Source organism: Protopterus annectens, chromosome 4.part0 (assembly GCF_019279795.1).
Source record: "Protopterus annectens isolate FY-2018-M chromosome 4.part0, PAN1.0, whole genome shotgun sequence".
Taxonomy (NCBI): Eukaryota; Metazoa; Chordata; order Ceratodontiformes; family Protopteridae; genus Protopterus; species Protopterus annectens.
The window spans coordinates 127,451,179-127,465,883 of NC_056733.1; the positions used below are offsets into that span (position 1 = coordinate 127,451,179).

The 14,705-nt window shown below is 38.2% G+C and overlaps 1 protein-coding gene across 1 annotated transcript in view; it reads left to right on the plus strand.

Moving 5' to 3' along the window:
• LOC122800226 (dynein axonemal heavy chain 17-like) overlaps nucleotides 1-14,705 on the plus strand; it is a 17,083,451-nt gene that overhangs the window by 4,548,443 nt on the left and 12,520,303 nt on the right. The window contains exon 16 of the mRNA XM_044069720.1: nucleotides 12,209-12,312. Within this exon, the coding sequence (XP_043925655.1) occupies nucleotides 12,209-12,312 (104 nt within the window). The remainder of the gene's footprint in view (nucleotides 1-12,208; nucleotides 12,313-14,705) is intronic.

A 14,705-nucleotide genomic window follows, 5' to 3' on the forward strand; every position in this document is an offset into this window, starting at 1 on the left:
GTAAAGGTTACTTAACTATGACTAAGTAACTTATGTACAAACTAACTGCTGGGATCATACATGCTTAAACACTGGCTGCTTCTTCAAAATGGCATGCACGTGTCTGGAATTTATATGTGAACTCACAGACTTTCATGCTTCTTAAAAACATAGCGCACATACTGCACTCTGATCTACACCAGTGAAGGCTTTTGCAAATATGCACGAACACACACATATATGCATATGCCAGAAACTTATGCCAGTATCTGTAACTATGCCCAATAGCACAAGCCTCAGAATAACTGAACTTTGTGAAATAAGACTCTTGGGCCCCAGTATACTCTTGAAATAACTGTACTGTAATAAATCACCTTTTATCAGTGTAAGAAACATTTCAAACTAGCTGCACTGTGCAAATAAACTGAACAGAAGAATCTCAGATTAAGAAACATTTCAAATAACTGCACTTTGTGAATAAACAGTGCACAGCATACTTTTCCAAAATGGCTGTACTTTGCTAAATAACTTTTTACAGTGCAAGAAACACTCTTTAATGGAGGCACTTTGTGAATAGACACACCTTGCACAAGAAAGCTTTCGAAATGGCTGTATTTTGACTGTATTTCTTGAAATAGTTGTACTTTGCACACAAATAAACTCTTTGGAATAAATGCACAGTAATAAGCACACACTGTAAGCACTTTACATACTTTGAGATACTTCGAATAACTCTAGTTATGCCCTTAATACAATGTGAAAAAGTAATTATGCCAAAACACAGTACTTTGTCAAAAAACATACATTCGCCTTGCTTTATTTATAAAATGTGCCCTTTTTACCCTTATTATATTTGTTGTGCTCGTTTAATCTCTTTCCGTGCCCATTATACTTTTCGTGTGCTAGTTTTACTCTAAACATGCCCATTTTACTTTAAACACGCTCGTTTTGCAATTCTGAAGTAATTTTGAACTCCTCGTATGCTTTTCTGATAATCGTTTTATCAAATATCTTAATTTTAAACATGTTGTTTAATTAATAAACCTTTTGTGCCTCTCACTTGTTTAATAATGCAGTTTGTGTCCTTGTAATGTTCTGTTTTATCTTTTTTATAAAATAAATAATTTGTGCAAGTTTTCGTTAACTTTGGTTCGTTAATGGCCCTTTTTTGTGCTCATCTTACTTAACCTTCACTCTTAACTCTGCACCTCATAGCTCTGAAAAGCAGTCTCTGGAATCCCGGTTCTGACACCATGTTGCTCATTCAGTCAGGATAAAATAGACAAGCCTTCTTGAGTTCTGTTCAAGCAGTTTTATTATGTACAAACACATCAGGATTGAGGCTTAATGACTTTAACTTAGGCAAACTTATGAACAAACTAGCTATTACAGTCATACATGCTCAATCTCTGGTTGCACTCTCAAAATGGCACTGAAGCTATCACATGCTTGCTATTTATATGCACATGCTGACCTTGCTGAATGCTTCTTACAGTTACAACACACACACTATTCTACACTCACCAACTTCACAAGACAATCTTTTGCCAGAACACACTTAATCTTTACTCTTCTTTATGCCTCACCCATTCTTAGTAACCTGTACAAAACAGACCTAGCAAAACTAGTTGCCTGTTACAACAGTATTGCCAACTTCACCACCAACTCTCCTCATATATCCGATAACTGCACTGCCCTACACCAACTAAAATGGCTTAAGCTCCCCAATTACCTCACATACACCCAACTTACTATAGCCCATGGCATACTTTACCTCCCATACAGGTGTCCTGCACTCCGTAACCTTCTTCAACTCCAGTCTAATAAAATACTACTTACATCTTCTGACAAATTCCTCCTATAAGTCACTGAAGCAAACAACTTTTCTGGCAACTCTCTTTACTACATCCTCATTGCCAGAACATGGCACTCAGTCACCCAAAATATACTTACCACACCAAATCACTTACAGTTCAAATTTCTCCTCAAATCTCACCTACCTAATTCTTGGCTTTGCTCCTGCCTTACACCTGGCTGATTCCTTCCCCTTCTTCCTGCCATCTTTATAGGCTTTCCTTCACTACACCTTACAGTTTATTTTTACTCGCTCAACCTGATCAGAGTTTCTCCTTCCCTTCTAATTCCTCTCCTACTCTCTCTTTCTAGGTCCCGTGTCTATTCCTCTGTGTCTTATCCTTCTATTTCTTTATGAACTTCTCTAGTACATCCCAATCTAAGTTTATGTCTCTCTTAGTTAACCATACCTGTCTTTAACTACTTCTCACCATTCTTCTCTTGTATAGTCAACTGTTCTGTCATTTCTTGACTATATTTATACATTGAAACACGTGAAAGCCAAAAACTGAACACGTAGATGGAAGCAAGTAAACACAAACAATAAATCCCCACCAACCAGTTTATTAGTGAGTGCTTTCGTCAGCCTTAAGCCTCAAACTTTATCAGAAACCTGTTTCTGATGAAGTCTGTGGCTTAAGGCTGACGAAAGTGCTCACTAATAAACTGGTTGCTGTGGATTTATCGTTTGTGTTTACTTGCTTCCATCTACCTGTTATATTTATACCTTGTTATCCTTGTATGCACCACTGCTGTATGAACTTATGTACAGCATCATTTGTTATGTGTGAACATCTTTAGTCTTTTTGAGGCTTTTCACCCTGGGCCTCCATTGAAAAAGGGATTGTGCCCAGTTGGACTTTCCCAGTCAACAAACATTACATAAATAAATAAAGAAAGAAAGATACTTGCCAAAGGGGGCATTATATTCAATGACTGGCCTAATGAGAGCTAAGTAAATGGGGACAGTGACGTTCCTAGATCTAGACACAATCCTTTTGTTTATATGTTGTGCAATATAGAAGGACTTTCTTACATCAGTAGGCACATGTTGATCAAAAGTTAGGTCACTGTCCACATAAGTTCCCAAATTCTGAGCAACTGAGTCAACTCTTAGGGGCATATTTTCAATGTGGTAGCTCCCTGGGATAAATAACTTCCCATAATGCATTTTTGGCATTGTTTCAGTCCATGCTTTTGGCACCAGTTATTCATTTGGAACAAACCTTCCTATGGAGATTCAGTGATTGCTCCTAGCTTGCAGTCCTCTGTGAACTTAGCCAGCCAGAGCCTTTTGGTATTGACTTTTACTTCACAAAAGTAGATGCCAAACGGGAGAGTTCCCAGCACAGAACCCTGGGGACTCCACTGGTGAATGGTCTCTTTGTGGTATTGACTTTTACTTCAGAAAAGTAGATGCCAAACAGGAGAGTTCATAGGTAGGTACTAGGCTATTGGCCTATACAAGCCTAGCCAAAAAGGTATCCTGGCTTTTGCCACCCAAGAAAATTATTTTCCTGTGCCCCTGTCAAGCAGAACCACAGAAGTGATCCCTGGAGTGAATTTCCTATTACCCATGCAAGCATCAAGATTTTTCTTGAAGAGTGCAAATGAGGAGCCCTGTTTGACATAGATAGGTAGTCTGTTCCAGAGTATGAGAAGTCTCTGGGACAGGAATCTATCCCTCCAGCATGTTCTGTTTATTGTGGTGACAAGGTTTAGGTCCCTAGAGCGTGTAGCTCGGAGGGATTGGGATTTATTTAAGTGGAGCATGTCCAACAGCTCTGGGTTTGACATAGCTTTGTATGTTAGGCAGAGATCACCTCTGAGTAGGCGATATGCGATGGAGTAAGGCTGGAGTTTTTTGAGACTGTCTGCGTAAGGCATCTGTTTGAGGCCAGTAATCCTCTTTGTGAGGTATTTCTGTGGCCTTTCCAGTTGTAGATGTCTTGTGAGGTACATAACAATAAGGGCGTTGTACTCTATAATGGGTCTAATGAGTGATGAGTAGAGGGGAACAATGACCTCTTTTTTTTTTGGATGAGAAACCTTTTGTGATGAGGTGTGCCACGTAGAAGGATTTCCTGACCACTGCGGCGATGTGATTATCAAAGGAGAGACTACTGTCTACCTGTGTCTCAAGGTCTCTTATCACACTTTCGGTGTTAAGTAGACTACCACCTATGTGGTAGTTCATGGGTATAGAGTTTTTACCAAAGGGGATGACAATGCACTTTTTGGCATTGAGCTTGAGACCATGGCTTTGACACCACACATCTGTCTCTGTGAGGCCCTTTTGTAGGATGTCCACATCGTTAGGAGTTTCGATTATGGCTCCTAGTCAGTGGCGGCTGGTGACTTCAAATCAAAGGGGGGCTGCAGGAGACAGCTGAATAGGTGGGGTCAAGGAGAAGGGGTGTGGCCAGCTAGAAAGGGGAGAAGCTATGCTCAAAACCACAAAAACTAACTTTAATTAAATACGCTACCCTGGGTGACAAACCATCATTATGAGAGTCCAGTCAAGACAAAAATAACTGTAGAAGAATAAAAATAGTTCAATGCATTGGCTGCATGACAGCTTACTTAATATCTAGATGGAAACAAAAGGTTGTGAGGCATGAAAAAATAAATTACTTTTTAAATACATTACTGGAATGCCAGTCAAAATCAAGTATAAGAAAAACAAGAAGCACTCAACTCAAACCACTTCTCCTTGCACTGCAGTTCTAATTATAATTTATATTCAGCTTTATTAAAGTACCAAGTAACATGCTGAAAGTAGAAATCTATGTGATGCCCCCACTTGTAAAAATGTTTCTTATCCAAAAGACCTGCTGCCTGACAACTATCTACTTGTTTCATGGGGAAAACATGATCAAAGTAAAAATGAAAAGCAAACAAGAAACAAGCTCAAGATACATTGCTTAAAGGATTACTGTACAGGTTATGGACCACACATGATTGGCATTCTGTTTAGTTTACGGGTAAAGCCTGTAGAGATGACTGGAAGTCTCCAACAAGTGTAATGAGCTTTTTAAAATAATGGAATCCTGTCCTTTAATACCCAAGGCTTATACATTATCTAGTCAAGTATTCTCTGTATGGCAACAACAGAAAGGCTTTCAATGTTGGCAATTCTTTAACAGTATGCTTATTAAAGCTTACTTGCATCTTACGATCTCAGACAAGCTTACCTTATGGTCATTAAAGCATTGCTACTTAAACACAGAGCAACAGGCACTTTCTGAGTAATAAGCATAAATCTGAGTAATAAGCATAAATCAACAGTACAAAAATATGACAGAAACCAGACCGTTCTGCAAAATCAAAGACAGATGAAAAGCCACTGTAGTACTTGTGTCTACCTTGGATGGGGGGACACACTGCACATTTACACTGCATAACTACTCCTTGCCTTGCTTGGACACATCCAGAGTCACTACATGGGGGAGTGGGGTGCAACAAGTATGTCACAATTTGAAATGTCTCTGGCTGACTGTGATGGCCCTGACACATTTGTCATACCTCTCAACCTCAGAGCAAGAAATCTGGACAAAGCCATACACAGAAGTGGGACAAAGGCCCAAAAATAAGGACAATTTTTAAATATTGCTCTAATAAACTTAGAAAGATAATAGAATAGGTCTTGCATTAGTATGAATTTTCTGAAGGGTATAAAATCTGAAACTCAAATGTCTGTCATTATTTTCTAACTTCAGTCTTTAATGATTTGTCACTAATTTGCCAAAAAACACAATTTTATGAAAAATGGACCAAAAATGTGATGCAAAAATATAAAATAGCCACACAATACAGCTGGGAACCCGTCAAAGAAGGGACACTTTAATATTAGTACTGCTAACGTGAGCAGCTGACAAAATAAAATAATCTACATGCATAGAATAGGTCTTGCATTAGTATGAATTTTCTGAAGGGTATAAAATCTGAAACTCAAATGTCTGTCATTATTTTCTAACTTCAGTCTTTAATGATTTGTCACTAATTTGCCAAAAAACACAATTTTATGAAAAATGGACCAAAAATGTGATGCAAAAATATAAAATAGCCACACAATACAGCTGGGAACCCGTCAAAGAAGGGATACTTTAATATTAGTACTGCTAACTTGAGCAGCTGACAAAATAAAATAATCTACATGCATTTCAAGTAATCTATAACTTTGATTATTACAGTTATTTCTTAATTGTAAACCCTCCATGTTTTCTTCCAAAATTGCTATTTTGCAGAGGGATTAGTAGGGGGAAGAGCAACATTTTGAGCCAAAATCAGGGACAGCTGAGAGATTGGCTAGGCCTAATTCTATAAAGCAATTTATTTGCATGTACCTCTCAACCTGTTAATGCAGTAAATCTGAACAAGGCCAAATATATTGGGGGAACATATAAACAGTACTAAAAATTGCTCTTGTATAAATTGAGACAGTTGATAGAATAACAGTTCTTACTTTAGCATGCATTTTTCTGAAGGTTATGAAGTCTGAAACTCAGTGTATCATTATTTAGTGACTTAATTCCTAAATGATTTGCCAGAAAACTACAAATTTTATGAAGAACAAACCAAAAATAAGAAGCAAAAATCTATTCATTTTTTGAAAATCTGGACAGTTAGGAGGTGTAGTTCAGTTGGGCCTGTCTGGGTTTGCTGCCCTTCCCCTCGACAAAATCATGGTTGAATGGAGCCTCTGCAGCCATTCCAATGAACCGCTACTTGGCTATTTCACTCCATTTACCATAAATACTAATGTGCATACTGCTTTACTTCTATGATGAGTTGGACTTCATTTGAAAGTTTTATTTTGTATTTTACAGCACAAACACTAAGTCATCTGCTAAACAAAGCAATGCAGTCTCACCATGAAAACTTAGCATTAAAAATTCTCTGCCCTTGAAACTCACATTCATTGAAACAGCATTGAAACCCACATTCAAAGAAAATATATTTTGCCAGTGGCAGATAAAGATTAATTTTGGGCTGTTTTCAAATCATAGGCCCCTTGCATATGAAACATACATGTGCTCTTTAATACACCTTCCTTATTGTACTAAATTATATTCCTTGTACAATACAGTACAGTTGTTAGAGGGCGTTTTAAATTTGTTTTGAACATTTTTCCAGTAAGCAATGAAACAAAATGTATGCACCCATAATGGCAAAACTGCCCAGTTCAGAACATTTATCATAAGTCTACTCAGACTTCCACAGTCCACCATTATCAGTAAATATGCACAATTCTACAGTCCACCATTATCAGTAAATATGCACAATTCTACAGTCCATTATCAGTAAATATGTCCATTCTACAGTCCATTATCAGTAAATATGCACAATCTCTGAAGAAGTAAAAGTCATCTAAATAATTCCACATTAAAGAAATATGTAACTAATGAAGAGGTTGCTGCTAGCAAACACCTTTATATTTCATGGTTTCATCGAAAAATTAAGTGTCTGTTGCCCCTCAGGAATAAATTGCCTATATTACATTAAAAATGATAAGCTAGTAATATTGCAAGAGGAAATGGATGGCAAATTGATAACAGACTCATAGTTAGTATCTTCACCAAGGACAACATTCTCAGTATGGCAGCATCCACCCCCTGTGGGAGTAGAACCCACAGCCTTCTGCATTAAAAGCAAATACACAACCTGTTGTGCTATTAACAAGACAAGACAGCTTCATTTAAGCAATACTAAACTTCTTTTCCCCTGCAGCTCTCAGCTCCTTGTAAAATCTACTCAATACTCAACTGCATCTCAACTTCGCAGCACAAGAAAACTGGAAAAAGCGAAAATGTATTGGGGGGGGGGGGGGTCAAAAGCCCAAAAACCAGGGACACATTAAACATTGCTTGTATAATCTTGGAAAGTTGCTAGAATAAAATGCTGTGTTACCATCATACATTTTACTGCCAAGGTCCCTGTGCAAAACAGTCAGAGCAACATACCACTACACCAAATCAGCTGCTTTGTAAAAGAGAGGAAGACTGAAACTTAAATGGCTATCATTTAGTGAATTCAGTTCTCACCATAGCTGTCAACCTCTTAGTACAAAACACCTGGACAAACCCAGTAATGAGGGAATACAGCCCTCAAACATATTCAGTGAATTCAGTTCTTGCCATAGCTGTCAACCTTAGCCAAAAAACCTGGATGAAGCCAATAATGGGGGAATACAGTACCAAAAACAGGGACAAATTTCAAATATTCATCTTATAAACTTAGAAAATTGCTAGAATAAAAGGTTGTGTTATGGTTGTGTTACTATGTATTTTCTGAAGAACATGAAGTCTGAAGTTCAAATGCCTGTCAATTTTACTGCTGACAGAACAAAAACAATTTTCAGCAGAGACCCGGGGAGAGATACTGCAGACACGTCTTTGTGAAATGACAGGGCACCAGAGCAAATCCACGCAAACACAAGGAGGAGATGCAGACTCCACACAGAAGGCACCCCAGCCAAGAATCAAACCAGAAAACCTATAGCTGTGAGGCAACAATACTACTACTACTGCACCATCAAATATGCAAGGAATTAAACATTCAGAAACCTGAAGTCTGAAATTCAAGTGCCTGTCAATTTTATTTAACATTTGTTAATCAGGACAGTCTGACTTGGAACAAAAAAAATTTTTCAGCAGAGGCCCAGGAAGAAATAATGCAGACATGTCTTTGTAACATGGGAGGACACATAAGCAAACCCACACAAACACAAGGGAGAAGATACAGACCCCACAAAGGCAGCACCCCAGCCAAGAATCAAACCTGCAGCTATGAGGCAGCAATGCTACCACTACACCATCAAATATCAAGCATGGCAACATTTACAAACCACAGATATTATGAGGAACAGATCAGATCAAATATGAGGCAAAAATCTGCAATTTTTTTTTTTTTTTTTTTTTTTACAAATGGTGGTGGGTAGGGAATTCAGGTCTTTAACACCTGCATACAAGGTACAGGGTTCAAGCCTGAGGTATTCCCTAACACACACACACACACATACACACACACACACACACACACACACACACACACACACACACACACACACACACACACACACAGGGTGAAACAAGAGGAGAGGCATATACATAAGTATAGGGACATGCTGAGTTTGAGGGAGTGAGGGGTTTCGCAGAAGCATGCAGTGTCCAATTGATTTGATGCCTGTGCTTTTGGCGGTGCCACAGTGTTTGTTGTTCATAGGCTATGATGCCATCATGCAGGTCCTTCAGTACTTTGACTCTCTGTTGCCTGGTATTGCTGCTGGCAGTTTCCATTCTTAACTTTTTTCTTCAGGATGCTGGCATTTCAGCCTTCGACCAATTGCCTTTTCACCTTAACATTACCTCAGTGTTTTGCTATCACTATTTTAGCATTCACTGAAGTAGCGCTCACCAAATTATCATGAAGTCACTAAGATGTGCATACATACTGTGAATACATTTTATTTATTTATTTATTTATTTAACATTTGTAAACTGGGAAAGTCCAACTAGGACATAGCCTATTTTCAGTGAATGCCCAGCGAGAAATGTTCCAGAATCATGTCTAATCCTGAATTTACAACATCGCCCTCAGACACGATTTTATTTTTAGTCATGCTCACATAGAGATTGCAATAAACCTACTATTTCCATGTACTGCTTGAAACGAGGTTTACATTTTTTCTGTATTGGATGATGAACCTGCATCTTTGAAGAAAAATGTAGGTATGGACTGAATTTGCTAAAAAGCAGGAATGCTGGGTAGATTAGTTACATTACTTTATTTATGCTAGAGGGTACTACAGCAAACACAAACAACAAACTCAGTTTTTTAGTGCTACCTTTGTCTAAAAGCAACAAATGAGAATAGACAAAATACTGCATGCCCAAGAAGAACCAAAACCACTGAGATGCCCAAATATTAGAAATAAACACTCCTAGCCTGCTTTGGAAATGACACACATTGCTGTAAGGCCTTTAATTAAAACAGCAATATTTCAGTGTGTGAAGCATTGTACTTTCTGCAGGCTAGTGAAAAAAGAGAGACAAGTTATATATCATATTACATATTTGCAGCTGAGACAATTTTGGGAAAGGATGTCACATGCACCAAGCACTTCAGACTTCAAAGAGAGTTTGCATATTTATTTCATTTGATGGTATTGCCTAATATGACTGTAATATTTTTGTTTTTAAAAGTATTCGTGTTGGGGTATTATTAGTTAAGTGTAGATGACAATTATCAACAAGTTCAACAACACATTGTATGTACACGCAATCCAAGTAAGTGAGCATGCATGGATGGCACAATACAAGAGAAGGACGAGTCTGGACAACTCAAATTACATAAATAAAAGTCAGGAGTATTGCATATATTGCAGGTAATTAGACTCACCAGATCAGCTTAATAGTAAGTCAGTCACACACTGTCCATCCGATCGAACGAAGTTGGGAAATGAATTAGGTTAGTTAGCCAGCCCTTAGCCTCAGGACAAGATGACATTTGAGGTTTCCCTATATGCAAAAATGCAGAGACATTAATTTAGTGCTCACCCGGCTGCTACTATTTGGTTCTTACTCTTTTCCCAGCACATAAAGCCCGGGAAGAGAGCAAGAACCAATCAGCAGCCACTTAGCCCATGCACGTCATGTACATGCCTGCGGACGTCGCAGTCCGAACCCCTTCCAATTCTATGCGGTTTGGAACCACATAGACTGCTGGGCATCAGACTGATGTCTTAATTTGCTCTCCAGACTGCAGCACTGGAGTAACTTGGATCTAAGAACGACAGAAAAAAAAAAAAAAACGGAATTTGAAAGTGCGCATGCTCAGTCAGTCGGCGTAAAGCAGCCGGCTGATAAAAGGTGAGTGACTCAATGTAAACTGACAGTAAAAACAAAAAAAGTAAAATTAAAAAGTTAAAGTACTTTTTTCTTTTTTCTTGAGGGGGCTGCAGTCCAGCAGACCGATGCCACGAGCCGCCCCTGCTCCTAGTTTGCAGTCATCTGTGAATTTAGTTAGCCAAAGACCTTCTGTGTTAGCCTGTACTTCAGAGAAGTAGATACCAAACAGGAGAGGACCCAAGACTAAACTCTGTGGTACTCCACTTGTCACTGGTCTGAAGTCTGATTTGGAGTCTGCTACTTTCACAGTGTGGGTTCTGTCAGTAAGCCATTTGGCAACCCATCTTGTGACATAGAGATTTATACCTAGTTTAGTGAGTTTATCTGTAATTCCAGAGTAGGGGATGGTGTCGAACTCCTTGGCGAGATCTAGATAGGCCGTGGGAAACACCTTACTCTCATCTATGGCTTTGATGACTACTTCAAAGAAGTCTATCAGGTTTAGGAGACATGATCTGCCTTTTACAAACCCAAACTGTGTGGGGTCTAGAGTTTGGAGATCTCCAATGTCTTTATTTATGAGTTCCATGATGATACGTTCCATGGCCTTGCAGACCAGGCTCGTCAGGCTAATGAGGTGGTAGTTCCTGGGGTCTGCTGTGGCCCGCCCTTTGTGGAGTGGGATAACTGTCGCGGTGCGCCATTCAATGGGCACAAAGCCTGAGGTGAGGATATGATTGAACATGGTACGTAGGTGGGATGCCAGTTCATTCTGTAGTTCATGTAGAAGGCAGCCTGGGATGTTTGCCAGGCCCCATGGATGCCGTGTTCTTGGCTTTGGAGAGTGAGTTTTTTTACCTGTGCAGCTGTGATTACAGGAATTTTGCATTCTTCTGGTATAAAGATGGGCCCTTTAGGGGGTGAGGGGGGGTATAGTTAGCACTGAATCTATCTGCCAGGATGTTGGCAATATCAGTTGGTTCTGTATATTTAGTGTCATTGTGCTGTAACTCAGAGCAGATCTGAGTGTTGCCATTGAGATTCTTGACATAGCTATAGAATGCTTTGTGGTTGTCTTTAGAATCAGTGGCAATTTTGTTTTCATAACTAGCTTTGGAGGATTTTATGAGGGATCTCAGCTTCTTACTGAGGCTGACCAGGGAGTTCCTCCTGTCGTGGGATTTTACTCTTTTTTTCCCAGTTCCCAGCACAGAACCCTGGGGACTCCACTGATGAATGGTCATTTATGGTGGTAACTTCTGCTATTTTGATTATCTGCATTCTCTCTTTGAGCCAGTTGGCAATCCGCGTGTGACATAGGGTTTTATTCCTAGTTTACTTAGCTTTTCTGATATCCCATAGTGGGTAATTGTGTCAAAAGCTTTGGCCAGATCAAGGTATGTGGTGTATATTTTGTTTAGATTAAATATGAACTGTCACATGATTTGTATAAATATGAAAAACAAGAAATGTCAAATCATGAAACACTGGGAAGGCTGATGCACTTTTTCTGTATATTCTGTAAGGAATATGGGAGTACATCCAGGAGATGAGAGATACTCTGTATGATTTTGAAGCTAGAATCCAGAGAAGCAAAACTAATGTGGAAATCATAGGCTGCATCACAAAGGTAAACTATTAATTCTTGGAAACATGAAAACTTAACATGTCAACAGCCGAACCTTATTACAAAATGTATGCAGGAATGTAATACTGTTAGAATATGTGGAGCATTGATGACTAAATCCAGACCATTCTTTCCAAGAGATGGCATTGTACAAATTAGCAAGGTGGGTTTTATTCTTGAAATGATGATATTGTAGAACACTCTCTCTCGCATGTCCACACCATTCCTTTCAACATACTGGGTAGCGAGCACTCTCCAGTACTCATTTCTGTAGCAGTTACAGGTTTTACGGGGTCGGGTTGCTAGCCCGAGCCCCAACCCTTCTTCGAGTGTGTACCGCACACTAACACACATACTCATACCTAGGGCCAATTTAGAGTGTCCAATCCAGCTACTGCATGTCTTTGGAATGTGGGAGGAAATCGGAGCACCTGGAGGAAACGCACACGAATGCAGTAAGACATGCAGACTCCACACAGAAGGATCCCCAGCCGAGAACTGAAACAAAGAACATTTTGCTGTGAGGCAACAAAGCTGACCACTGCATCGCCCATTGCAGAACACTATTTTTTTTTTCTAGAAGCTGTAGATAGCATCATTAATGTGCTATTGGAGTTTGGAATATTAGTATAACTTTCCATGTATTACAGGTGTACTTTTTGTGGTCTCAGTTTTCATCTTTAGCTAAGATATATTGCAACTTAAGTGTCAAAAAACAAGTAATCTCCATGGTATCCCCGAAGTCTCAAAACAACCCACTAAAGTGTAGTGGGTCTAAACACAAAACAGTGCAAGAAACTTCTCTGTGTGGAAGATTTTCAGTCCATATATTTCTAGTTAATCACTGTATATTAATCAGATCAGACAATAGTAGTAGAAGTAGCGAATGTAAACTTGTCAAGTCTAAAAGTAATAATAGAAAATATATAATTCTACAGCATTACTAAGTATTCAAAAGTAATCCAAGCAAGGCAGGCAGTCTGTTTCCAGTCGAAAAAACTTTAATAAGTACACAGACAAGCGATCCATGTAAAACAAAAATAGAGTAATAATTTCCTCACAAGCTTTCTAAATATATATATATACTTTTAATCAGGCATGGGAGTGGTTTATTGTGCTGTAAAACAAAGTGTTATTGGTACACATGTTAAATTCACATCCCTTCCCCCATCAGTGTGACATTCGAGCTGGTCCTGCCCTACCTAGTAGCTGTCATAATAATATATAACCCTTATGTACTTTAAATAAAATTATATAATGATGTGGTACCTCTTATTTAACCAAATTATTAAGTAGATTATTAAGTCTGTGATTTTATACAAGGCAATATACTACATGGCTGGAAATATCAACCTTAGTTCATTTTGCGATCAAAAATTATATATAAATATATACATATACATTTTGCATGTAAAAATCAGTTTCTATTTTCATAACCTGTTGTTAACAAATATCGCTTTCGTCCTTCTAGACTTCTTCAGGTCTGTGTACAAGAACCCTAAAAACCTATATAATTGTATAATTAGTTAGTATTGTTATTACCATCATTTTGAATAAAGTGGAAAAAAGAGAATCAGATAAAAAATAAATAAATAAATAAAAATATATGTATGATGATGGAAACAAAATATACACTTAAATTTCAAATGATTTAAAATGGTATTTAAAACCAGTTTGTAGAAAAAAATAAAATAAAATACAATTAGTCATGTAAACAATGTGGCAATGTTCTAAGTTCCAGTGCACTTTTAATTGAACAGTAGTAGTTTAGTCCAGGCTTTCTAAAAGAGTTTAGCTTTAATTGCCACATGAGTTCATGTTTCTCCAGAATATTTGGGATGTCTCCTTCAAGATCACCCATGTCTATGCGATCCAGGATCTGGAACTTAAAACCTGTGTGTCTTTTATGAAGAGAAAGGTGTTTGGCTAGTGCATTATTTTTACATCCAGAGCGGATTTCTGACAGATGACATGAAATCCTTTGCTTGAGTTTATTTACAGTCTTGCCCACATAGAATGCATCACATTGATTGCGCTGTGTCCTGTAAATTACTTTTTTAGTGTTACAGTCACCCTTTGCACTGGTTTTAATGATCTTCTTTAAATAAGGGCAATAAAAACTATTACCATGCTGTATAAATATACAAAATGTACATTTGGATTATCACAGTATCAAAAATATTATTGAGGAAAACTGGGACATTGTCACAGGAAACCCTTTTCTGATTAACATCTTAGGTGAAGCCCCATCATTTGTTTATAGGAAGGCCAGGAATATTAGAAGTTTTGTTGAATTTAAACCTAGACCATGTGAGAAAAGCACTAAAAGATGTGAAACTAATTGTACATTTTGTATATTTATACAGCAAGGTGATAGTTTTTATTGCCCTTATTTA